At 36.1% G+C, this 25413-nt stretch overlaps 1 protein-coding gene across 4 annotated transcripts in view; it reads left to right on the top strand.

Annotated features, from left to right (window-relative positions):
• LOC308417120 (cytochrome P450 2C29) overlaps window positions 1-25413 on the top strand; it is a gene marked incomplete at both ends in the record, with an annotated part of 338086 nt that overhangs the window by 51615 nt on the left and 261058 nt on the right. For 3 of the 4 annotated variants that reach the window (XM_080912242.1, XM_080912244.1, XM_080912236.1), the window contains 3 exons: window positions 4125-4312; window positions 7189-7330; window positions 8351-8532. The exons of the other annotated variant lie outside the window; for it this stretch is intronic. In XM_080912242.1, the coding sequence (XP_080768368.1) occupies window positions 4125-4312; window positions 7189-7330; window positions 8351-8532 (512 nt within the window). Of the gene's footprint in view, window positions 1-4124; window positions 4313-7188; window positions 7331-8350; window positions 8533-25413 lie in introns of those variants that run through there. 4 annotated transcript variants of the gene reach the window in all.

Raw genomic sequence — 25413 nt, 5'->3', positions numbered from 1 at the left:
TGTAAATATACCACAATTTCTGTATCCATTCATATTCTGAATGTTATCTGTGTTTTTTCCATCTTCTGGATATTTTAAATGAGGCTGCTATGAAGATGGTGAAGCATGTGTTATTATTATATGTTGGAACATCTTTGGGGTATATGCCCAAAAGTAGAATCACTGGGAATTCAGGTAGGACTATGTTCAATTTTCTGAGGAACCACCAGACTGATTTCCAGAGTGATTGTAACAGCTTAAAACCCCACTAACAGTAGAAGAATATTCCTCTTAATCTGTATCCGCACCAGTATCTGCTGTTATCTGAGTTTTTATCTTAGCCATTCTGAGTGGTGTGAGGTGGAATCTCAGGGTAGTTTTGATTTTCATTTCTCTGATGACTAGCAATGTCAAGGATTTCCTTAGGTGCTTTTGGGTCATTTGGTATTCCTCAGTTGAGAATTCTTTGTTTAGCTCCATACCCTATTTTTAATAATATTGTTTGATTCTCTGGAGTCCAACTTTTTGAGTTCTTTGTATATATTGGATATTAGACCTCTATCAGATGTAGAATTAGTAAAGATCCTTTCCAAGTCTGTTGGTTGCTGTTTTGTTTTGTTGACAGTGTCCTTAGCCTTACAGAAACTTTGCAATCTCATTAGGTCCTATTCATCAATTCTTGATCTTAGAGAATAAGCCATTGGTGTTCTGTTAATGAAATTTTGCCCTGTGCCTATGTTTTCTAACCTTTTCCCCATTTTCTCTTCTAATAGTTTCAGTATACCTGGTTTTATGTGGAGAAGTTTGATCCACTTGCACTTGAGCCTTGTACAAGAAGATAAGAAAGAATCTGTTTTCATTATTATGCATGGTAACTGCCAGTTGAACCAACACCATTTGTTGAAGAGGCTGTCCTTTTTGCATTGAATGCTTTTGGCTTCTTTGTCAAAGATCAAGTGACCATATGTGTGAGAGTCCATTTCTGGATCTTTTATTCTGTTTTATTAATCTATCTGCCTATTTCTGTTCCATTACCATACCATTTTAACACAATTGCATTGTAACGTTTTTCTCAAAGAGCCAGTTCTTGGTTTTGCTGATTTTTTGTATGATTTTTTTCTTACTACTTGATTGATTTCTGTTCTAAGTTTGATTATTTATGCCATCTACCCCTGTTAGGTATATCTGTTTCTTTTTGTTCTAGAGATTTCTACAGTTCTATCAAACTCTGAATGTATGCTCTGTCCAGTTTCTTTTCAAAGGCACTCAGAGCTATGAATTTTCCTCTTAGTACTGCTTTCGTTACATTTCATAAGTTTGGGTATGTTGTTTTTTCATTTTCATTAAATATAAAAATCCTTAATTTCTTTATTTCTTCTTTAACCATTGTATCTTTGTGTAGAACATTGTTCAGCTTCCATGTGTATGTGGGCTTTTTGTTGTCTTTGTTGTTATTAAAAACCAGCCTTAGTCCATGTGATTTGATAGGATGTATGGGAGTATTTCAATTTTTTTATATCTATTAAGGTTTGTTTTGTGACTGACTATATGGTCAATTTTGGAAAACATTCCATGAGGTTCAAAGAAGAAGGTGTATTCTTTTGGTTTAGAATAAAATGTTCTGAAGATGTCTGTTAATTCCAATTGGTTCCTAACTTTTGCTAGTATCGCTATATCTTTGTTCCAATACTGCTTCCGTGATCTGCTCATTGATGAGAGTGGGATGTTGAGGTCTCGCACTATTATTGTGTGTGGGGGAAATGTATGTTTTGAGCTTTTAAAAGGTTTTTTATGAATACAGGTTCTCTTGTATTTGGAGCATAGATGTTTAGGATTGAGAATTCATCCTGATAGATTTTTCTTGAAATTATAAAAAGTATCCTGTTTTTTGATAATTTTGGTTGAAAATATATTTTATTCAATGTTAGAATGGCTACTCAAGCTTATATCTTTTGGTCATTTGCTTGGAAGGATTTTCTCTCAGCTTTTGTCTCTGATGTCGTGTCTGTCTTTTTCTCTGAAATGAGTTTTCTGTATTCAGCAAAATGCTGGATTCTGTTTATGTATCCAGTCTAACAGCCTAGGATTCTTTATTGGGAAATTGACTATATTTATGCTAACAGATATTACAAAATTGTGATTGTTGTTTCCTGTTATTTTTGTTGTTAGAGGTATAATTATGTCTGTGTGTCTTTCTTCTTTTGGTTTTCTTGCTTAGTTATTTTCTTCCTTTTTCTAGGGTGTAGTTTCACTCCTTACATTGGATTTTCCATTTATTATCCCTTGTACAGCTGGATTTTTGGTCAGATATTGAGTAATTTAGTTTTGTTCTGGAGTACCTTAGTCTCTCCATGTATGGTAATTGAGGGTTATGCTGTATATAGTTACATGGGTGGCATTTCTGTTCTCTTATGATCAGGATGATGTCTGTCCAGGATCTTCTAGCTTTCATAGTATGTGTTGAGAAATCAGGTATAATTCTGATTGGTCTACCTTTATATGTTACCTGACCTTTTTACCTTATTGCTTTTAGTATTCTTTCTTTGTTTTGCACGTTTGGTGTTTTGACTATTGTGTTTTGGGAAGAATTACTTTTCTAGTCCAATATATTTAGAGTATGTAGCCTTCATTTATGCTCATGGTCATGTCTTTCTTAAGGCTAGGACAGTTTTATTCTATGATTTTGTGGAAGATATATACTGTGCCTTTTAGTTGATATTCTTTGCCCTCTTCTAAATCTATTATTCTTAGGTTTGGTCTTCTCATTGTGTCCTGTATCTCCTGAACATTTGTGGTTAGGAGGTTTTTGTTTTTTGTATTTTCTCTTACTGTTTTGTCTAAGTTTTCTATGTTGGCTTCAGCCCCTGAGATCCTGCTCACTTTCATCTTTTGTATTCTGTTGCTGATATTTGCTTCTGTGACTCATGATTTCTTTTTCAGATTTTCTATATCTGAAGCTGCTTCTTCTTGTGTTTTCTTTATTGTTTCTATTTCTGTTTTTAATTTCATCATCTGTTTGGCTTTGTTTTTCTGTAGTTCTTTGAGTCATTTCTCCTGGTTCGTCAGTAATTGTTTAAGAGAGTTATTCCCATGCTTCTCAAAGATCTCCGTCATTATCATGAAGTATGATTTCAAGTGTAAGTTTTGTTTTTCTGGTGTGTTTGGCAATCCAGTACTTGATGTGGTGGGATATCTGGGTTCTGCTGTTGCCAGGTTTCCTTGGTTTCCATTGCTAAAGTTCTTTTGCTTTCCTCTTGCCATCTTGTTATCTGTGATTTTAGGTGATCTTTTTGTCACTGACTGGTGCCTGCCTCTCTTGTGGATCTGAGGGCCTGCAGGCTCAGGAAGAAAATTGCTTCTGAGTGTTCAGCTTTTTCTGAGAACGTTGTGAGTTCTGATGGCAGTGAATCAGTTTTGTCTTTGTGGTCTCAGGTTTGGGAACTCTTGTGAGGCTATTCTGGGCACTCAGCCCTTTGCCCATAGGTCTTGAGTCCTACTGGGAGATACCTGCCTCTTTCTCTAGGACTAAAAGGACACTTTTCCAGAGAATATAGCACTCTCTGCTCTCTGAGAACTCCTGCTGTGACATCTCTGAGACAATGTACCAGGCTCACCTCTAGTCTAGGTGTAAAATCTCATGTGTAGCTGATCTTCAAGAATTGCCTTTCCTGGGCAGATCCCAAGACTGGATGACATAGGCCAGACCCTCACTGTGGGCTAAAAAAGACCTTTGTTCAGAGAGCACAGCACTCTCTGAGTCTTAGAACTACCAGAACAACCTCATAAGACTTGTGCAACAGGCTCTCTGCTATCTAAGATAAAAAGCAGTCTGTGTGTCTGTTCCACAAGCACTGCCTTTCAGGGCAGGTACAAGTTTCTGCTGACAGAGGCCCTGCCCTCATTGTGGGCCAGAATAGACCATTTTTGACAAGCACCACAAAGCATGTTCTGTGCTCTGGGTACTCATGTGCAACTTCAGCGGTCCTGTGTCCCAGGCTCTCTGCTGCTCCAGGTGGAAAATAGCCTATGAATCTCCACATTTATAATTCTTTTGGATCACATAGAATGAGCAGTGTATGACCCAACATTATGACAAACATGTCACTTTTTCTCTCATTTCCCTGCTTCTTACTATGACCAACCAGCAAAAGTCCAAGAAGAGATTGACTGTGTGGTTGGCAGACACCGCAGCCCCTGTATGCAGGACAAGATCCACATGCCCTACACAGATGCCATGATTCACGAGGTTCAGAGATTCATCAACTTGAGCCCCAACAGCCTGCCCCATGCTGTGACCTGTGATATTAAATTTAGGAACTACCTCATTCCAAAGGTAAGCTTGTGTCTTTACTGTACCTCTGTGGTCTTGGTGCCCCAGGTTCATGGTGTGGTACCAGTTCTCTGATATATTTGTGCATTCCTTCATGATCCAGAAGGAAGCTCTACTGTAGAAACAAATGCAACTTATATTGACATTTCTGTATTTGTTCAACCATCCAAACACTATTGTGCACAGCTTAGATATTTCTGTGTGAATATTTCCAATATGTTATCACTTTTCCAAAACTTTTCAAAAATTTTTATTACTGTAAAAAACTCCAAATTTGAAAAATATCATATCCTGAATACTTCAATTTATCAATGTCATTCCTTTATATATTGGGATGTTTATTTTCTATATGCCAAATTTGTTTTCCATAAAACAGAACACAAATATCTTCTTGGAGTTTTCATAAATGATGAATAACTTTCTGTTACTAATTATTCAATTTCCTCTGACATTTTATTCTATCTAATTAATGGAAACAATTATTTATTCATTTGGTTGATTTTATATCTATCTCAAGGTAATTTTACTGCAATTAATGATATGCATGTAAATGTATGTGGATTTTGAAGGTGTTGTGTGAGCCAATCCTTTTCTATGTAGTTACTGTATCCTGTGTTTTAGTTTCCCTTCAGTGTGATGAATTGTGAAGAGTTATGTGCAGACCTGCTTCAAATGGGCATGGCTTGTGTTATTTCTCATTAGGATGAAGGAACATAATTTTAACATCTCCCTATCAAATTTGATATTTTTGGAAATACAGAGTCATGTTGATCAGATGAATATTTTTAGTCTGATTTATTTAAGGGTATGATACATTTTATTTGGAACCAAGTGTGTGTGTGTGTGTGTGTGCGTGTGTGTGTGTGTGTGTGTGTGTATCCAGTATGTCCAGGAATACATGGCTTTACTTTGATATATTTATTCACAAGTTTTTACATTATTTTCAAATTTTTTTTCTGTAGTATTTTAATGGTTCTATGCAATATTTGCTTTTTAACCACTGACTCTATATGTTAGAAACATAAATATACATTGGATATTTTCTGCCACCCATCGCCTATGAGTTCTATAATAAAAAATCTCTGTCCATACTATTTTCTTCCTCAAAGCTGTTAGAACTGTGATACTAAAATGGAGCTGTCTGTTTAAAGCTTATTTGAAAATGTTTCCTGATGTGCTTGTTTTTATTATTTAATTTTTGTGGTTACATCTATGACAATGAAAAACTTCTGATTGAGTATGTAATAATACAGATAGCACATGAAAAATGTCAAATATTCATAATTATAACACCATTCAAAAAGAGTGCAATGCTATTTCCTGGACAGTCTCATATTTTTCAGTAGTTAGGGTAAAATGACACTGGTAGTGTTCCAGTCACCAATTTCATGTGGAGATGATGAAACTAAATTGCCAGGTGGCAATTGGTCTTCTTGTGTAGTGCAAGGTTTCATATAGGTGTTAGGTACCAGTTTTCACTCTTGAGTCAAATGATGTTTTCTTGAGATATTGTTTTCACTTTACAGTTGAGATTTATTGCTAATATTCAAAACATTTATGAATTTTATTTTTAAAAATCATATATATATATACATATATATATATGCCAATTTTTAAAAGCATTTTGCATTAAATTAAAGTTTTGTCAGTACATAATTTTTAAAGGCTTGATAGTATGCATTGAAATCTGACTATTTACAATGCGCATGAATTACATGTAAAACAAAATGTAACATGGAAAGAGTGAAAGTTTTCTTGGTATGTAAAGATTAAACATAATGATACACTTATTTTTTTTTCTAAGAAGGACTGAGTCTAACACTTTTGGTGTTTCTATTTCTTTTGAGCTTCATGTGGTCTGTGAATTGTTTCTTGAATATTGAGAGCTTTCTGGAGCTAGTATCCAATTATCCATGAATGCACATTATGTCTGCTCTTTTGTGACTAGGTTACCTAACTCAAGATGATATTCACTAGATGCATCCATTTTCCTAGGAATTTCAAAAATTCATTGTTTCTCATAGCTAAGTATACTTCATTGTGTAAATATACCACAATTTCTATATCCATTCATATTCTGAAGGACATTTCGGTTCTTTCCAGCTTCTGACTATTTTGAATAAGCCTGCTATAAATGCTCTCAGAGTGGGGTACACTAGACCTTAAATCAGCAATAATTCAGAAGCTCAAATCGTTTTTTTAAATTTATGTCTTTAGACCCATCTAACTGGCAAATAGAATGAAAGAAAAGATAAGAATCACTTATCTCCAGATAGATTTCGTGAGTTAGGAGTCTAGCATGAGGCTAGTGTTGCATCAGCTAAACTTAACACCCTTCATACTGCTGTTGGTTCATGATATGATTCTAAATATGATAGCATACCTCTACTCAGGCACCTAGCCCTGCCTTTACATTTCTACCATATAAATACAGAAATTGATGGATGAATAAGTAGATGTTGTACATGAGGGAAATGTGTAGTATTTGTACTTCCATATGCTTCCTAATATGCTCAATGAATGAACTATATTATTTAGAACACTTGATGAATTATTTCTTTTGAAATCGATTTATTTGAGGAGTATAGAGACAAATGTAATGAGGTAGAATAGTCAATGATAAGATAAGTAAGAGTCTAATCTGTAGAAAGAGGAAAGAAATTCAGAAATTTTATTTCAAGAACTCATGTGAAATGTCACTAAAAGGCACTGGCCTCAGACTCTTTCCTATGCCTCTCCATAGTGTGTACTTTGAAATGACACTTCTGTTTTTTGTACTTATCAACTTCTAAATAGCAGATTGTGAATAAAATTATTTTCCTACATACTTCAGCTCTAGGAATTTTTATAACTTGGTTTCCTTTTGTGTGTTGTTCCAGGGAACAACAGTAATAACATCACTGACATCAGTGCTGCATGACAGTAAGGAGTTCCCCAACCCAGAGACATTTGACCCTGGACACTTTCTAGATGCCAATGGAAACTTTAAGAAAAGTGACTACTTCATGCCTTTCTCAACAGGTAATAGAAACTCATTTCCATGGTTTCAGTGACATGAAAATCTGTGGAGACTTAACAGTGGCTCTGAATTGTGGGTAGAGTTGCAGTTTAACTATCAGCAGCAGCATGCTTATCCACTTCTCAGTGTTAATCCTAGAATGCAAACTTCATTTACACTTTACTCTCTCACCATAGAAATGATGAAATACATCGGAATTTAAATTCATGTTTCCTTTGCTGTGTCTCTCACCTTCATGCACAGTTAGGCAATAACAAGTCTCAAAAATATAGAAAATCATCATCAGAGTGCCTCAAGGACACTTGGTAATTACATGAATGAATACTACTTGTTACATTGCCAATGGACAGGACAATTAGAAAATCTCTCAGATTTCTGGATTATTGAGAATATATTAGAAAATATCTTGCTGAAACCTTAATTTTTACAAAATATATGAGCATTTTAATAATTGGCTTCCTAATTGTTTCACATGGATATTAAAGAACTATAAGAAAAAACTACATATCAATAAGGAGACATTACATCAGGACATTTCAATGTGGTTTGAATCCTGAAAAATGAAAGATCATTATTGTGTGAGGGAGACGTTGTATTTGTGCCAGGATGTCCTGCAATGATCGCTGAGAAACCTGACCTTCTTTGTTCAATCTGAGAGTAATGAATATTGAGTATAAATTTGCAGTGTATGGACTAACTTTAGATATGTAGCTTTTTTCTTTGTGTATGATTTTGATTGTAAACACAGAATCATTCTTCTTGAGTCTTCCAGGTAGTTTTATTAGAAATGTGAACAGCCACAATTTGTTAACATGTATTATGAACAAATGTAATACTCAAGATTATATGTTATCTAGAAAACAAATTTGTTCTGTTTAACTGTTGAGTTGTCCTTTCAGCTAGCCACTCATCTAACCACATATACAATGACTCACCATTCATTCATCAAATTGTGTGTCATACAGTGTTTTGCAAATTTAAGAAGAAGAAATCGTAATCTTTTTTACCATTTTTTTTTGTAGGAAAACGGATTTGTGCTGGAGAGAACCTGGCCCGCATGGAGTTGTTTCTATTACTGACAACCATTTTACAGAACTTTAAAGTGAAATCTCTTGTTCACCCAAAAGACATTGATACAACCCCAGTGGTGAATGGACTTGCCTCTGTGCCACCCACTTATGAGCTTTCCTTCATTCCTCTCTAAAGAGATCAGACTTTCTGGGCCCTGTGGTATTATAGTCTGCAATCCCCTTCTCATCTGCATTCACCTCCTTCCCTCTATTCTCCATCCTAGCACAGAGAACCCTCTTTTCTCAAGATCCAGCAATCACATGCAGTTTCCAGATGTTTAGTAGAAATGCCCTTTTACTTTCTCCTTTAAATAACAGTTGTATGATCCCTTGTGCTTATGTGTATCTATTCTTAATTTGAAATAAACCTTCACCTTAAAATAATAATTACCATAAAATAATTCCTAGACTTTTTGCATATTTTCAGTAATAATTATACTTGGTTTGTATACTTGTTCTCAGATTTGCTTACAATATTGGTAAGAAAATATTATCCTAACACATCTTTCTGGTTCACATCAAAAGAAGCATAGAAAATGCAATGGGAGTTAATAGTTATGAATATTATTTGCTAAAGTTCTATTGTGCAAACATGAAAAACTGGATACAATCTCTACTCTAGCACACACACACATGTGTGTGTATATATATATATATATATATATATATATATATATATATATCAATTTAAATTATATATATGTATGTATGTATATTAGACATTTTATTTATCAAAAAATATAAGGAAGGATACTTTATACCCATCATAAAATCAAGCAAAATGAATTCTCAATTCTGAACATATTCACTTCAAATGCAAGGGCACCCACATTCATAAAAGAAACTTTATTAAGCTCAAAGCACACATTGAACCTAACACAATAATAGTGGTAGGCTTTTACACACCACTCTCAGTAAAGAACAGATCATAAAAACAGAAACTAAAAAAGAACATGTTCTCAGTTTCTGTTGTATTGTATCCCCCTTTCTTTTCTGATTTTGTTAATTTTGATACTCTCTCTGTTCTCTACCATTAGTCTGGTTAATGGTTTATCCATCTTGTTGATTTTCTCAAAGAACGAGCTCTTGGTTTTGTTGATTCTTTCTATAGTTATTTGTATTTATATTTGGTTGACTTCGGCTCTAAATTTGTTAATTTCCTGCCATCTTTTCCTCTTGGGTGTATCTGCTTCTTTTGGTTCTAGAGCCTTCTAGTATGTTGTCAAGCTGTTACTGTATGATCTCTCCAGTTTCTCTTTGGAGGTTTTCAGAGCTATGAGTTTTTCTCTTAGCACTACTTTTATTGTATCCCATAAGTTTGGGTATGGTGTGCCTTTATTTTTGATAATTCTAAAATATCTTTGATTTTTTTCTTTATTTCTTCCTTGACAAAGTTATCACTGTGTAGAGCATTGTTTGTCTTCTATGTGTATGTGGGCTTTTTTTTGTTTGTTTTTGTTAAAAACTTGTAAAGATCAAAAATTCAAGGCTCATATTTAAACGTAGTAAAGCAATATACAGCAAACTAGTAGCCAACACCAAACTAAATGGTGAGAAATTGAAGCAATCCCACTGAAATCAAGACTAGACAAGGCTGCCCACTCTTTCCCTACCTATTAAGTATAGTGGTAGAAATACTAGCCAGAGCAATCAGATAGCGCATAAAAAGTACATAGTGATACAATTGAAAGAAAAAAGTCAAATATCACTATTTCCACACAATATGATAGTATAATTAAGTGATCCCTGAAAATTCCACAATAAAATGTTTACAACTGCTAAGAAACTTCAACAACGTGGCTGGATATAAAATTATCTCAGCCAAATCAGAAGCCTTCCTCCACTCAGAAAATAAACAAACTGAGAAAGAAATTAGCCAAGTGACACCATTCACAATAGTCAAAAAAATATAAAATACCTTGAGGTGACTTTATTCAAGCAAGTAAATGATCTGTAGAATAAGAAATTCAAGTTTCTGAAGAAGGAAATTGAATATCTCAGAAGGTGAAAAGTTCTCACGTGCTCATTGATTGGAAGGATCATTATAGTAAAAATGGCAATCTTGCATAAATGTTCTACAGGTTCAATGCAATCCCTATTAAAATTCCAACCCAATTCTTTATAGAGTTAGAAACAGCAACTTGTAAATTGATTTTTAGTAATAAAAGACTGAGAATAGAAAAAAAAAAAAAAAACCTTCTCAACAATAAAATAATTTCCTGGAACTCACCACCCTTGACCTCAAGCTGTATTAAAAATAACTTGTGAAAAAACCACATGACATTAGGACAGAGACAGGCATGTAGATCAGTAGAATAGACTTAAAGACCCAGAAATAAACACACACATCTAAGGTCACTTATCTTTGTCAAAGAAAGACAAACATTCAATAGAAAGAAAAAAATAACCTCTTCAAAACATGGTCCTTGTACAACGGGCAGTCAGGTTGCAAAGGAATGCAAATCAATCCTTTATTATCTTCCTCAACAAAGATCATGTCCAACTAGATAAAACCCAAGTAGTAATAGAACAGAATGTGGTAAAGAGCTTAGAACACATAGGCACAGAAGAAAATTTTCTGAACAGAACATCAGTGGTTTATGCTGTAAGAGAAAGAATCATCAAATGAGGCCTCATAAAATTGAAAAACCTCTGTAAGGCAAAAGGATAAAATGGAAACTAACAGATTGGGAAAAGACCTTTACCAATTCTACATCTGATAGAGGTCTAGTGTCCAATATATACAAAGAACACAAAAAGGTAGACTCTAAAGAATGAAATTATTTTATTAAATATGGAGTATAGAGCTAAATAAAGAATTCTCAACTGAAGAATAATGAATGGCTGAGAATTACCTAATGAAAAGCTCAACATCACTAGTAATCATGGAAATGCAAATCAAAACAACTCTGAGATTCAAACTCACACCAGTCAGGATGGCTAAGATCAAAAACTCAGGTGACTGCAGATGCTGACAAGAATGTGGAGAAAGAGTAATACTTGTCCACTGTTGGTGGGATTGTAAGTTTGTACAAACACTCTAGAAATCAGCCTGGAATTTCTTCAGAAAACTGGACATAGTACTAACCGAGTACTCAGCTATACCATTTCTGGGCATATACCCAAAAGAAACTCCAAAACCTAACAAGAATACATGTTCCACCATGTTCATAGTAGCCTTATATATAATAGCAAGAAGCTTTAAGAACCTAGAAGTCCTTCAACAGAGGATTTATGATACATATATGCAATGGAGTTCTACTCATCTTTTAAAACCAATGACTTTATTTATTTCCTAGGCAAATAAATAGAATTCTATGCTATCACTCAGAGTGAGATAACCCAATTACAAAAAAATCACATGTGGTATATATTCAATGATAAGCAGATACTTGCCCAAAAAGCTTGGAATACAGAAGAAACAATTCACAGAACTTATGAAGCTCAAAGAGAAGGAAGGCCAGAAGGTGAATGCCTCAAACCTTCTTATAAGGGAGAACAAAATGCTTAATCTCAGAAATAAAGGGACAAATAGATATGCAGGGATCTGACAAAAGATCTTTTAGAGACTGCCACATTTGGGGATCCACTCCATATGCAGGCACTAAACCGGAACACTCTTGATAATGCCAAGTAGTGATTACTGTCAGGAACCTGATATACATGCATCCTCAGAGGCTCTACCAGAGCCATGCTGATACAGATGTGGATGCTCAAAGAGAACCATCAGACTGAACAGGAGGAACCCAATGAAGGAACTAGAGAAAGCACTGAAAGGGCTGAAAGTGGTTGCAACCCCATGGGAATAACAATATGATCAACTAACCAAAACCACCATGGCTCCCAGGGACTAAAACACCAACCAGTCTTTCACATGGGGAGACTCATGGCTCCAGTTGCATATGTAGCAGAGAATAGCATTCTCTGGCATCAATCTGAGCAGAGGCCTTTTGTCCAGGATAGTCTTGCTTTCCTAGTATAGGGGAATGTTAAAATGGGAGAGAGAGAGAGAGAGAGAGAGAGAGAGAGAGAGAGAGAGAGAGAGAGAGAGAATTCATTGAGGAAATAAGAGGGAGAGGGGGAAAGGGATTTGGGGATGAAGATAACATCTGAAATGCAAATGCAGAGAATAACCATAAAAATGTTTTTTAAAGAAATACAAATGAAACAGATAACATCATTATCACTTAACAGAACAAAGTACAAAAAAAAATCACTTATACATAATGGCAAACATTGAGGAGCAGGTTTGAAAGGTCTACAGGGGTACTTGGTTATGACCCCTAGGTCCTTAACAAGTGAGTAAATTTCCATGAGTAATTCTTATCTAACATCTACCTTCTGTCTTAAAAAACCCCTGAAGTTAAATTTTAAAGTGTACTTATAAACAAAGCTTTTTATACCAAAATGTCAGAGCCCACCTCAATAACACACACCTAGCCATAATAGTTTATATATTGTTGGGAGGGTTTTCTTCAAAGTACTATTATGAAATTATGTAAATGATTATGAAAAAAAAGTGTTGGATATCTTGGAGAAAAGTTCATGTGCAATGACCCCATCTCAAAAGGTTGATTCTCATATAATTTTTTCAATTGAAATCTTAGCCCAGGCTAAAAGGAGCATCTTATAAATATAGAAAAACAATATAAGAAGATAAAGCAGACACACTGTCATGAGAAATATGGCTCAATCTTTTTCTCTGACATGCCCTTTGCCTGGAAGTTAAAAAAAACTGTATCCTCTAGGCGCTGTATTTAATACTTTAAGATTACATAGAGCAACTCCCCAAAGTATGAGACATCTCATAAATATAGAAAAAAATAAAAGATAAACCAGACACATTACCATGAGAACTATGAAACAATCTTTATCTTTGGCCAGAGAGTTTCACATCCACTTCCAGGAGACCTCCTCCCATAGAAGACTAACATCTCAGTCTGTGGAAATTGTCACACACAAGCTACTGGGGGTGGTATGTTAAGTGTGGGCTGCTGTTTGATTTCTGTTAAGAATGTATGACACGCATCTAGGATCTTTTAGCTTTATGGAATCTGTTGAGAAGTCTGGCATAAACCTAATAGGTCTGCCTTGTATGTTACTTGATATTTATCCCTTACTAATTTTAATATTTTTTCTTGTTTTGTGCATTTGGTATTTTGACTATTATGAGACAAGATGGAATTCTTTTGTGGTCCAATCTATTGGCAGTTCTGTAGGCTTCTTGTATTTTATGGGCATCTCTTTCTCTAGGCTAGTTTTCTAGTTTTCTCTATAAAAGTTTTCTTCCATAGTTTAGTTCAAAATATTTACTGGCCTTTTTAATTGGAAATCTTCACACTCTTCTACCCCTATTATCCTTAAGTTTGATCTTCTCATTGTGTCTTGGATTTATTTGGTATTTTGGGTTAGAGGCTTTTTGCTATTCTCATTTTCTTTGACTATATTTTCAAGGTTTTCAATAGTATCTTCTGCCCCTGAGATTCCCTGTTCACTCTCTTGTATTCTTTTACTTATGTTTACATCTAAAATTTCTGATCTCTTTCCAATGTTTTAAATCTCCAGGGAAACTTTTCTTTGTAATTTCTTTATTGTTTATATTTTTGGTCTTAGATCTTGAAAGGAATGGTTCAATTTCTTCACCTATTTGGTTGTGTTTTTCTGTAACTAATGGTTTCCCTGTTTTCTCTTTAAAGGCCTCTACTTATTTACCTGTGTTCTTTTGTAGTTCTTTAAGGCAGTTACTTTTGTCCTTCTTTAAGTGTTCTATCCTCATTATGATGTGTGATTTTAAATCAAAGTCTTGTTTTTCAGTTGTGTTGGGATATCCAGTACTTGCTACTTTGGGAGAAGAGGTTTCCGATGTTGCCAAATTGTCTTGGTTTTGATTACTCAGATTCTTGTGCTTGCCTCTTTCCATCTAGTTTCTGTGATGGATAGTTGGTCTTTTTGTCTCTTACTGGAGATTATCTCTCCTGTGGACCTGTGAGTGTTGATCACAGGAGTGGTCTCTCTCCTGGAAGATCAGCTCTCTCCAGGCATGTTTAGGGTCGAAAGGGCTGTAGGAAAGCCTTAGTTTTGGACAGAGATGCAGACTGGAAGGATCCTGTCATGTGGCCCATGCAATCCTGACAGGTCTCTCCTTAGAATGTCAGTGGAGTGAAAGTATGGTCCCATCTGTGGGTTTAGGCGTGAGAGTGCTTCTTTAAAACCAGCTCTCTTTGGGCCAGTTTTGGGTCCAAATGACTGGGGGTCAGCCCCAGCTCTGTGCACAGATGGCAACTGGAATGTGCCATTCTCAGTTGTCCCTCTGGTTCCTGTACCATGTGTGCTGCTGACATTTCTCTCTTTGGACAGTCAGTCAAGGGAAAGTGCAATCCTACCTATGTTGTCCAAGCAGTGAGTGTGCTTCTGCAGGCAGCTTTTGGGTCTGAGTAGCCATGTGACAGCCCTAACTCTGTGTATCGACAGAAACCATAATCACCCAGTTCTAGGCAGCCCGACGATTCCTTTGCCCCATGTGTTCCTATCAAGTCTCTCTTTGGACAATCAGTAGAGAAAATACGGTATCTCTCCTGTGGGTTTAGGAGTGAGAATATTCCTGGGAGATCAGCTCCCTGCAGGCAGGTTTTGGGTCTGGAGGGCTATGGGACTCCCCAACACTGGGCTCAGATGGAGACCTGGACCCATGGTGTTCTTGATGGACAAAATAGACATTGGTTCCAAACTGTTTATTGAAAACAATGGTAAATGGCTATATATCAACTTCTCAGGATTGACTAATGAGTAAATATCTTTTGTAGGGAAGATTTCTCAGGAAGAGAAGCTTATTTGCTGAACCCACAGTTTCTAGATTTCTCATTAGCATGGAGGACATATCTGTTTTGGGCCACATGATCACAGTTAATATTGCCTTATGTGGGAAGGGTGGCATGTGTTCCAGGCCAGGAATCAGGCACGGAATGGGGAGAAACCTGTCATTTCAATGAAACTACCAAGTTTCCTAGCATGGTCCACTGTCACAAAGAATAGTACTTTTGAATTTTTCTATAATGTACTTAAATATTGCTATGTTTAACAGTGTACATGTGGAATCTCTTCCATTCTGTTTAGTAATTCAATTCATGAAGTGTGGACTTCAGTTATATAGCATGCTTTTGATAGGAGGAGATTGACTAAAACTGTACTTTCTCTTGCTGAAGCAATTGTTTTACTTTTTGAAAAAATAAGATGACTTACCAAATTAATGTTTATTATAATATGATTTAAATAATTTGTTTTGTCAGGTAACTAGTGATTTAGTTAAAACCATAAGACTTATTAAATACTGACAGTTAGCAGTTTTATCTGAACTATAAATATTATAAACATTGTAATACATGATATTATATATGATATATTACAACCAATCATTATAGCCCAGGATAACAAGATGATATGTATCTTAAGTAAGAAAAAAAACATAATCACTTCATATATCATTAAAATATTTATTCAAGTCTCTGCATTCCTTCTACTCCTCCCTATTTTCTTCATTCTTTTTTTCACCACTTACAACTTTATTTTTTAAAAGTAGGGATACATATACAGATTTTTATGGCATTTTGGCATACCACTACATGAATATTTTGTCAGAACTTAATTCTTTTACAGTTTTGATAGCATGCATTGAAATCCCACTAGTTACCATAAGCATAAGGTACATGTAGGACAGATAGTAACATGGATACAGATCTCTGTGGTATATGCCCAGTACTGGAATAACTGGGTTTTCAGGTAAGACTATGTCCAATTTTCAGAGGAACCACCAGACTGATTTCCAGTGTGGTTGTACCAGTTTACAACCCCATCAACAGTGAAGGAGTTTTCCTTTTTCTCAGCATCCTCACTAGCATCTGCTTTCATCAGAGATTTTGATCTTAGCTATTCTGACTGGTGTGAGGTAAAATCACAGGGTTGTTTTGATTTGCATTTCTCTGATGACTATGTATGTCGAGCACTACTTAAGATGCTTCTCATCTATTTGATATTCCTCAATTAAGAATTTTTGATTAGCTCTGTACCCCATTTTTAATAGGATTGTTTAATGTTCTGGCATCAAACTTCTTGAATTATTTCTGTACATTGGATATTACTCTTCTATCAGATGTGGGGTTGGTAGAGATCTTTTCCCAGTCTGCTGAATGCCAATTTGTTTTCTTGACAGTGTTCTTACCCTTACAAAAATTTTGCAATCTCAACAAGACCCATTTCTCAATCTTTGACCATACAGCACAAGCTATTGTTGTTTTGATCAGGAAATTTTCCCTTGTGCCTATATGTTCTAAGGTTTTCCCTATTAGTCTCATTGTACCTGGTTTAATGTGGAGATCTTTGATCCACTTGCACTTGACTGAGCTTTGTACAAGGAGAAAAGAAAGGATCTATTTTCATTCTTCTGCATGCTGAGTGCCAGTTGAACAAACACCATTTGTTGAAGAGGCTGACTTTTTCCATTCAATGTTTACAGCTCCTTTGTCAAAAATCAAGTGACCATATGTGTGAGGGTTCATTTCTGGACCTTCTATTCTGTTCCATTGAGTAATGTGCCTATCTCTGTACCAGTACCATGTCGTTTTTAACACAATTGCCCTGTAATATAGCTTGAGGTCAGGGATGGTGATTCACACACATGTATTCTTGTTGTTCAGGATGGATTTTGATGTTCTAGGTTTTTGTTATTCCAGATCAATTTGCACATTGCTCTTTCTATCTCCATGACAAATTGGGTAGGAATTTTGATGGGTATTGCATTGAATCTGTAAATTGCTTTTGGTAAGATGGTTATTTTTACAATGTTGATCCTTCCAATCAATTATCAGGAGAGATCTTTCCAAATTTTGAGTCTTCTTCAATTTCCTTCTTCAGAGACTTGAAGTTCTTGTCATACATGTCTTTCATTTGCTTAGTTAGAGTCACACAAAGGTATTTCATATTGTTTGTGACCATTGCAAAGGATATCTTTTCTTTGATTTCTTTCTCCGCCTGTTTGTCCTTTGAGTAGAGGAAGACTACAGATTTGTTGGAGTTAATTTTAAATCCAGCTACTTTGCTGAAGTGGTTTATCAGCTGTAAAAGTTTTTTTGGTGGAATTTTTAGGTTTACTAATGTATAATATAATGTCATCTGCAAATAGTGATATTTTAACTTCTTCCTTTCTGATTTGTATCTTTTTGATATCCTTTTGCTCTATAATTGCTCCAGCCAGAATTTCCAGTACTGTGTTAAATAGGTAGGGGAAGAGTAGGCAGCCTTTTCGAGTTCCTGATTTTAGTGGGATTGCTTCAAATTTCTCACCATAAAGTTTGATGTTGGCTATTGGTTTGCTGTATATTGCTTTAATTAAGTTACGTATAGGCCTTTGATTTCTGTTATTTCCAAAACTTTTAACAGGAAGGCATGTTGAATATTGTAGTGTATGCGTCTTTGTTGTATTTCAGGGCAACTCTGGGGTAAATGCAGAGGTGGAATAACTGGGTCTTCAGGTAGTATTATGTCCATTTTTCTGAGGAACCACCAGGCTGATATCCAGAGTGGTTGTATCAGTTCACAACCCCAGCAACAGTGTTGAAGTGTTCCTCTTTCTCCACATCCTCGTCAGCATCTGTTGTCATCTGAGTTTTGATCTTGGCCAATCTGACTGGTGTGAGTGGAATCTCAGAGTTCTGTTGATTTGCATTTCCCTAATGGCTAAGAATGTTGAGCACTTCCTTAGATGTCTCTCAGTCATTCGATATTCCTCAATTGAGAACTTTTTGTTTAAGTATGTACCCCATTTTTAATAGGGTTTTGATTCTCTGGTATCTAGCTTTTTGACTTCTTTGTATACCTTGGATATTAGGCCTCTATCTGATGTGTGGTTGGTAAGTGTCTTTCTTTTCCCACTCCATTGGCTGCTGTTTTGTTTTCTTGACAGTGTCTTTAGCCTTACAGAAACTTTGCAACCTCATTAAGTCCCATTTGTCAATCTTTGACCTTAGAGCTGGAGCCATTGTTGTTCTGTTCAAGAAATTTACTCCTGTGCCTATGAGTTCTATGGTTTTCCCTACTTTCTCATCTAATAGTTTCAGTGTACCTAGTTTAATGTAGAGATCGTTGATCCACTTACACTTGAGCTTTTTATAAGGAGATAAGAAAGGGTCTATTTTCGTTCTTCTGCATGCTGAGTTCCAGTTGGCCAAACACCACTTGTTGTATAGGCTGTTCATTTTCCATTGAATGTTTACAACTCCTTTGTCATAAAATGGGTGAGCATATATGTGAGGTCTCATTTCTAGATCTTGTATTCTATTCTATTAATCCACGTGCCTATTTCTGTACCAGAACCATGCAGTTTTCAGCACAATTGCCTTGTAATATAGCTTGAGGCCAGGGATAATGATTCCAGAAGATGTTTTCTTGTTGTTGAGTATGGTTTTCGCTATTCTAGGTCTTTTGTTATTCCAGATGAAATTGCACATTGATATTCCCAACTCAATGTAGAACTGGTTTGATAATTTGATGAGAATTGCATTGAATCTTTAGATTGCTTTTGTAAGTTGGTCGTTTTTTAAAATGTTGATCCTTTCAATCCATAAGCTTGGGAAGTCTTTCCAATTATTGAGACCTACCTCTATTTCCTTCTTTAGAGGGTTGAAGTTCTTGTCATACATGTCCTTCACTTGCTAGGTTGGAGTCATACTAAGTTATATCATAGTTTTTGTGCCTATTGTGAAGTGTATCTTTTTCTTTTTTCTTTCTTAACATGTTTGCCCTTCGATTATAAAAAGGCTACTGATTTGTTTGAGTTAATTTTATATCCAGATACTTTGCTGAACTTGTTTATCAGCTGTAGAAGTTCTCTGGTGGTATTTGTGGGGTCACATATGTACACTATCATGTCATCTGCAAACAGTGATGTTTTTACTTATTCCTTTTCAATTTGTATCCCTTTGATTTACATTTGCTGTCTAATTGTTGTGACCAGGACTTCCAGTACTATGTTGAATAGGTAGGGGGAGAGTGGGCAGCCTTGTAGAGTCCCTGATTTTAATTGAATTTCTTCAAGTTTACCACCATTAAGTTTGATGTTGGCTGTTGGTTTCCTGAATATTGCTTTCATTATGTTTAGGTATGAGCCTTGGATACTTGTTCTTTCCAAGACTTTTAACATGAAGGGGTGTTGAATTTTGTCAAATGCTTTCTCAGCATTTATTGAGAGAACCATGTGGTTTTTTTCTTTGAGTTTGTTTATACGGTGGATTACTTTGATGAATTTCCATATGTTAAACCATCTCTGCATCCCAGGGATGAAGCCTACTTGATCATTGTAATTGATTGTTTTGATGTGTTCTTGGCTTTGCAAGGATTTAGTTGAGTATATTTGCATCAATGTTTATAACTGAAATTGGTCTGAAATTCTCTTTCCTTGTAGGATCTTTTTGTGTTTTAGGATGGAGGATTATTATAGCCTCAAAAAATGAGTTAGGTAGTGTTCCATTGGATTCTATAGTGTGGAATAGTTTGGAGAGTATTTGTATTATGTCGTCAATGAATGTCTGATAAAATTCTGCACTGAACCAATCTAGACATCACTTTCTTTTGTTGGGAGGCTTTTGATGACTGCCTCTATTTCTTTAGGTGTTGTGGAATTGTTTAGATGGCTTACCTGGTCCTGATTGAACTTTAGCATCTTGTACCTGTCTAGGAATTCCTCCATTTCCTCCAGGTTTTCCAGCTTAGTTGAGTATAGTCTTATGTATAAGGATTTGATGATTTCTTGAATTTCCTCAGTTTCAGTTGAATTTTTCTACTTTCCTTTCTGATTTTGTTAATTTGGATAGTCTCTTTTTTGCCCTCTAGTTATTCTGGCTAAGGGTTTATCAATCTTCTTGATTTTCTATAAGAACCAGCTCTTGGTATTTTTTATTCTTTCCAAGGTTCTTTTTGTTTCTATTTGGTCTATTTCTGCCCTAAGTTTGATTATTTCTTGTCGTTTCCTCCTCTTGTGGTTATCTGCTTCCTTTTGTTCTAGAGCTTTCCGCTTTGCTGTCAAGTTGCTGATGTATGCTCTCTCCAGTTTCTTTTTGGAAGTACTCAGAGCTATGAGTTTTCCTCTCAGTGCTGCTTTCATAGTACCCCATAGGTTTGTGTATGTTGTGTTTTCATTTTCATTGAATTCTAAAGAATTCTTAATTTCATTCTTTATTTCTTCTTTGACCCTGCTATCTTTTAATAGAGCATTGTTTAGTTTCCATGGCTATGTGAGCATTTTGTTGTCATTGTTGTTATTAAAGACCAGCCTAAGACCTTAGTGATCTGAAAGGATGCATGGGAGTATTTCAATCTTCTTATATCTATTGAGGCTTGTTTTGTGACATATTATGTGGTCAATTTTTGAGTAGGTGCCATAAGTGGTGAGAAGAAGATGTATTCTTTTGTTTTAGGGTGATATGTTTTATAGATATCTATTAATTTCCTGTGTAATGAGTGAAAAGTGTCCTTCCTTATCTTTTTTGAATACTTTTGATTGAAAAATTACTTTATTCGATATTAGAATGGCCACTCTAGCTTGCTTCTTGGGGCCAATTGCTTGGAAGTTTTTTTCCCAACATTTTACTCTGAGATTGTGTGTGTCTCTCTCTCTGAGATGGGTTTTCTGTATGCAGCAAATTGCTGGGTTTTGTTTATGTATTCAGTCTGATAGTCTTTGTCGTTTTATTAGGAAATTGAGTCCATTTATGTTAACAGATATCTAGGAGGTGTGGTTGCTGTTTTCTGCTATTTTTCCTTTTGGAGGTTGAATTGTTTCTGTATGTCTCTTTTCTTTCGGTTTTTTTTTTTTTGCTTAGGAGATTTGTTGTTTTTCTTATGATGTAGTTCCCATGGTTGTATTGGGTTTTCCACCTGTAATTTGTTGTTGTGTTAGGCTTGTTGTCAGATATTGTGTAAATTTAGTTTTGGCTTGGAATATCTTAGTCTCTCCATCTATGGTGATTGAGAGTTTTGCTGGTTATAGCAGCTTTGGCTCACACCTGTGCTCTCTTAGTGTGTGCATGATGTCTGTCCAGGCTCTTCTTGCTTTCATAGTCTCTGTTGAGAAATCAGGTGTGATTCTGATTGGTCTGTCTTTATATGTTACCTGGCCTTTTTCCTTTACTGTTTTTAATATTTTTTCTTTGCTTTGGGCACTTGACGTTTTAAATGTTACTTGTGGGGAAGAATTTCTTTTCTGGTCCAATCTATTTGGAGTTTGGTAGGCTTGTTTTATGCTCATGGTCATCTCATTCTTAAGGGTAGGGAAGTTTTCTTTCTCGATTTTGATGAAGATATTTACTGTGCCTCTTAGTTGATATTCTTCGCCCTCTTCTATTCCTATTTTCCTTAGGTTTGGTCTTCTCATTGTAACTTGGATCTCCTGGACATTTGGATTAGGAACTTTTTTGTTTTTGCATTTTCTCTGACTGTTTTGTCTATGTTTTCAATGTTGTCTTCGGCCCCCGAGATTCTCTCTTTCATCTCTTGTGGTCAATTGGAACTGCTTGCATCTGTAACTCCTGATTCTTTTTTGGTTTTCTATCTCTAGGGTTGTCTCTTTTAGTGTTTTTTTTTTTTTTTATTGCGTCCATTTCTATTTTAAATTCTTTCTTCCATTCCTTCATCTCTTTGGTTCTGTTTTCCTCTAGTTCTTTGAGTTCTTTGAGTGTTTTTCTTGTTTCCTTTTTAATAGCACCTAATTCTTTATGCTTTTCCTCCCGTTCTTGTTTAAGGATCTCCATCATCATCTTGAGGTATAATTTTAGGTCTGTGTCTCCTTTTTCTGGGGAGTTTGACATTCAGCTGTTTGCTGTGATGGGAGACCTGGGTACTTTTGTTACCAGGTTGTCTTGGTTTCCCTGAGGTAAGTTCTTTCCCTTTCCTCTTTCCATCTTGTTGTCTGTCTTGTGCCCCTTGATCACTGCTGGATCACTGCTTGATCACCACTGGCTCGCAGTTGTTCCTGTAATATGTCCCTGGATCATCACTGGCTCACCGCTGTCCCAGTCCTGTGTCCCTGAATCACCTCTGGATCACAGCTGGCTCACCGCTGTTTCAGTCTTGTGTCCGTGGAACACTGCTGGCTCACAGCTGACTCACCGCTTGGGTTTTCTCTTTTTGTGTTTTCTTTATTGTTTCTATTTTTATTTTTAGTTCCTTTTTGTCTTTGGATCAGTTTTCCTGTACTTCTATGATTTCTTTGAGACTTTTACATGTTTCCTTCCTAAAAGCTTTTTTTTTTTTTTTTTCTGAAGTGTTTGCCAATCCACTGCTTGCTGTCGTGGGAATGCTGGGTTCTGATGTTGCCAGGTTGTCTTGGTTTCTATTGCTTATGTTCTTTCTTATTTTTTTTCTTGCCATCTTGCTGTATGTGAATACACATGGTCTTGTTGTCAATGATTAGTACCTGTCTCTCCCGGGGACCTAAGGGCACATGGTTTCAGGAAGGAAATTGCTTCTGAGGGTTTGTCTTTTGGTGGGCATACAGTGAGCTCTGGTAGCAGTAACTCAACTCTGTCTTTGTGGTCTCAGATGTGGGAACACTTGTGAGGCTGCTCTGGTAGCTCAGCCCAGCGCCCACATATCCTGAGTACTACTGGCAGGGACCTGTCCCTTTCTCTAGGCCACAATGGACCCTTTTCCAATAGTATAGTACTTTCTATTCTCTAAGGACTTCCAATTTGCTCTCCCTGCGCCTATGTGTCAGACACCCCTCTGGTCCAGGTGTAAGTGGGTCTGTAGAGTTAAACTTCAAGAACTGCCTTTCCCAGGCAAATCCCAGCTTCCACTGACAAGGGCTTGTGCCTTACTGTGGGCCTGTATGTCTACACTTTGAGCCAGGGTTTTTCAGGTGGATCCCGAGTCCCTATGCCAGAGTTCTGCCTCTACTGAACCAACAGGAGGGTCGCATTTTCTGCATGCTTTGCTGAGCCCTCTCTGTGCTTTGGTTACTTACAGTGCAGTCTCATCAGGCCTCTGTCCCTGTATCTCTGCTGTTCTATGTGGCAATGGTCTCAGCATTTGATCCATGCCCGAGGGCTTTCCAGTCAGATTCCGAGTCCCTATGCCAGACTTCCAGCTCCACTGAAATGGAGGGCTGCATTATCTGTGTGCTCTGCCTAACCCTGTCAGTGCTTTGGTTACTCACAGTGCAGTTTCACAAGGCCTGTGTCCCTGTATCTTCATTGTTCCATGAGGCAAATGTTCTTTTCTTCATTTTTAATATGTTTATTTCAAATTTCTCTATAGGTTAAAGCAAGCTAGATACTGTAAATGAAACTTTTTTCTAATATTCGTTGTCAGGGTCTAACATGATACTTTTCTGAATTAAGAGGTATATGCAAATGCTGACAAATTGATTAGAACATAAATGTTTCTATAACATCTTATGAACCTCGCAACATTGCGTCCACCTCATACTGTCGTTTAGGAGAAAGGTGTCTTCTAGTTTTGTTAAAGATGTCTAACCTTTGTGACTGAAAGGAAGTGAACAGATGCCTTTCTGGTGCTCCTACAACTCAATGGTCAGATACAAACCCATTTGGTAAAACCCATTCTTCCCAGAGTATGGGAAGACACCACAGGACATCCTTGGTAAGAAGTGTCATGTGCAGGTTTCCAATATCTTTCCTCTATTCAAAATGATAAGTTCCTGTCAGCTGGCCTGCAATTATCGATAAAACTTTCTTTTATTCTTTATTTTCTAATACTTTGTATAAGAAAATAGCTACTAGTTACATATAGAACTATTTATCTGACTCTATATATTTGATGCATTACCAAAATTATATAGAATAATTTATGAACTAATATTATTGAGTTTAAGAGTGTTTAATAAATATTTGTTTGTTGTAAGAAACAAAACAAGTTAAATCCTGTGAAAAAGATAAAATGTTGAAAGTCTAGAAACAAATAACCTCAGTCCATCTTATTCCCTTGTTTGAACTTGCTCTAAACCCTGCTGTGACCTACCTTCGTTTTGACTGTTAAAGTAGCTTTTCAGATATATGAATATATTTCTACTTTCTACCAACTAAAGTGCTAAAAAAAATACCAAATCATCTAAGGCCTTTGCCTGAGATTTCTCCTCATTTTATATCCACTTTACTTAACATGTCCAATGATAAATTTGACTAAGACCTTAATTCATGGTTTCATTTTTTTCTTTTATTATAACACTACAATTAATTTTTATTAATCATTTTATTAATTACATTTCAAATGATGTCCACCTTTCTGGTTGCTTCTTTACAATACCTCATCACATTTCTCCCCCTCTCCCCTTCGTTTTGCCTCTTTAAGGGTGCTTCTCGAACCATTCACACACTCCCACATCACCCTTCTAGCATCCATCTAACCTGGCATTCAAGACTCCCTCCCTTCCTATCAATGTCAAATAAGGCCATTCGCTTCTAATTGTGTGTCTGGCATCCTGGCTCCCTCCATTTATACTCTTTCATTGGTAGTTTCGTTCTTGGGAAGTCTGGGTGGTCCTTTTAGTTGATATTGTTCTTCTTATGATCCTCCAATTCCTTTGAGCTCCTACAGTCCTTTCCTTAGCTTTTTCTTTGGGTGCCTGGTCTCAGTTTGGTGATTTGCTGTGCGTGTTTTTATCTGTATTAGTCAGGAGCTTATAGAACCTCTCAGGCAACAGCAATATCAGGCTTCTATCAGCAAACACCTTTGAGCATCAGTCATAGTATTGTATTTAGTATCAGCAGGATTCCTAGGTAGGGTAGTCTCTGGATGACCTTTCCTTCAGTATTTTTTCCATTTTTTATCCCCATCTCTCCTTTGGACAGAATTATTTCTGGATTAAATTTTTTGAGATATGTGAGTGGCCCTATGTCCTTACTGTGGGCTATTTTTATCTACTGCAGGTGGCCTCTACAGGTTTTATTTCCTCTTTGTTGGATATTTTGACTAAAGTCATTGCTATTGGCACATGAGGTCCAGTTGTA

Source organism: Micromys minutus (assembly GCF_963924665.1).
Source record: "Micromys minutus genome assembly, chromosome: 2".
Lineage (NCBI taxonomy): Eukaryota > Metazoa > Chordata > Mammalia > Rodentia > Muridae > Micromys > Micromys minutus.
Note: the sequence above shows the minus strand (reverse complement) of the source record. Positions and strands in the feature narration are given on the sequence as shown.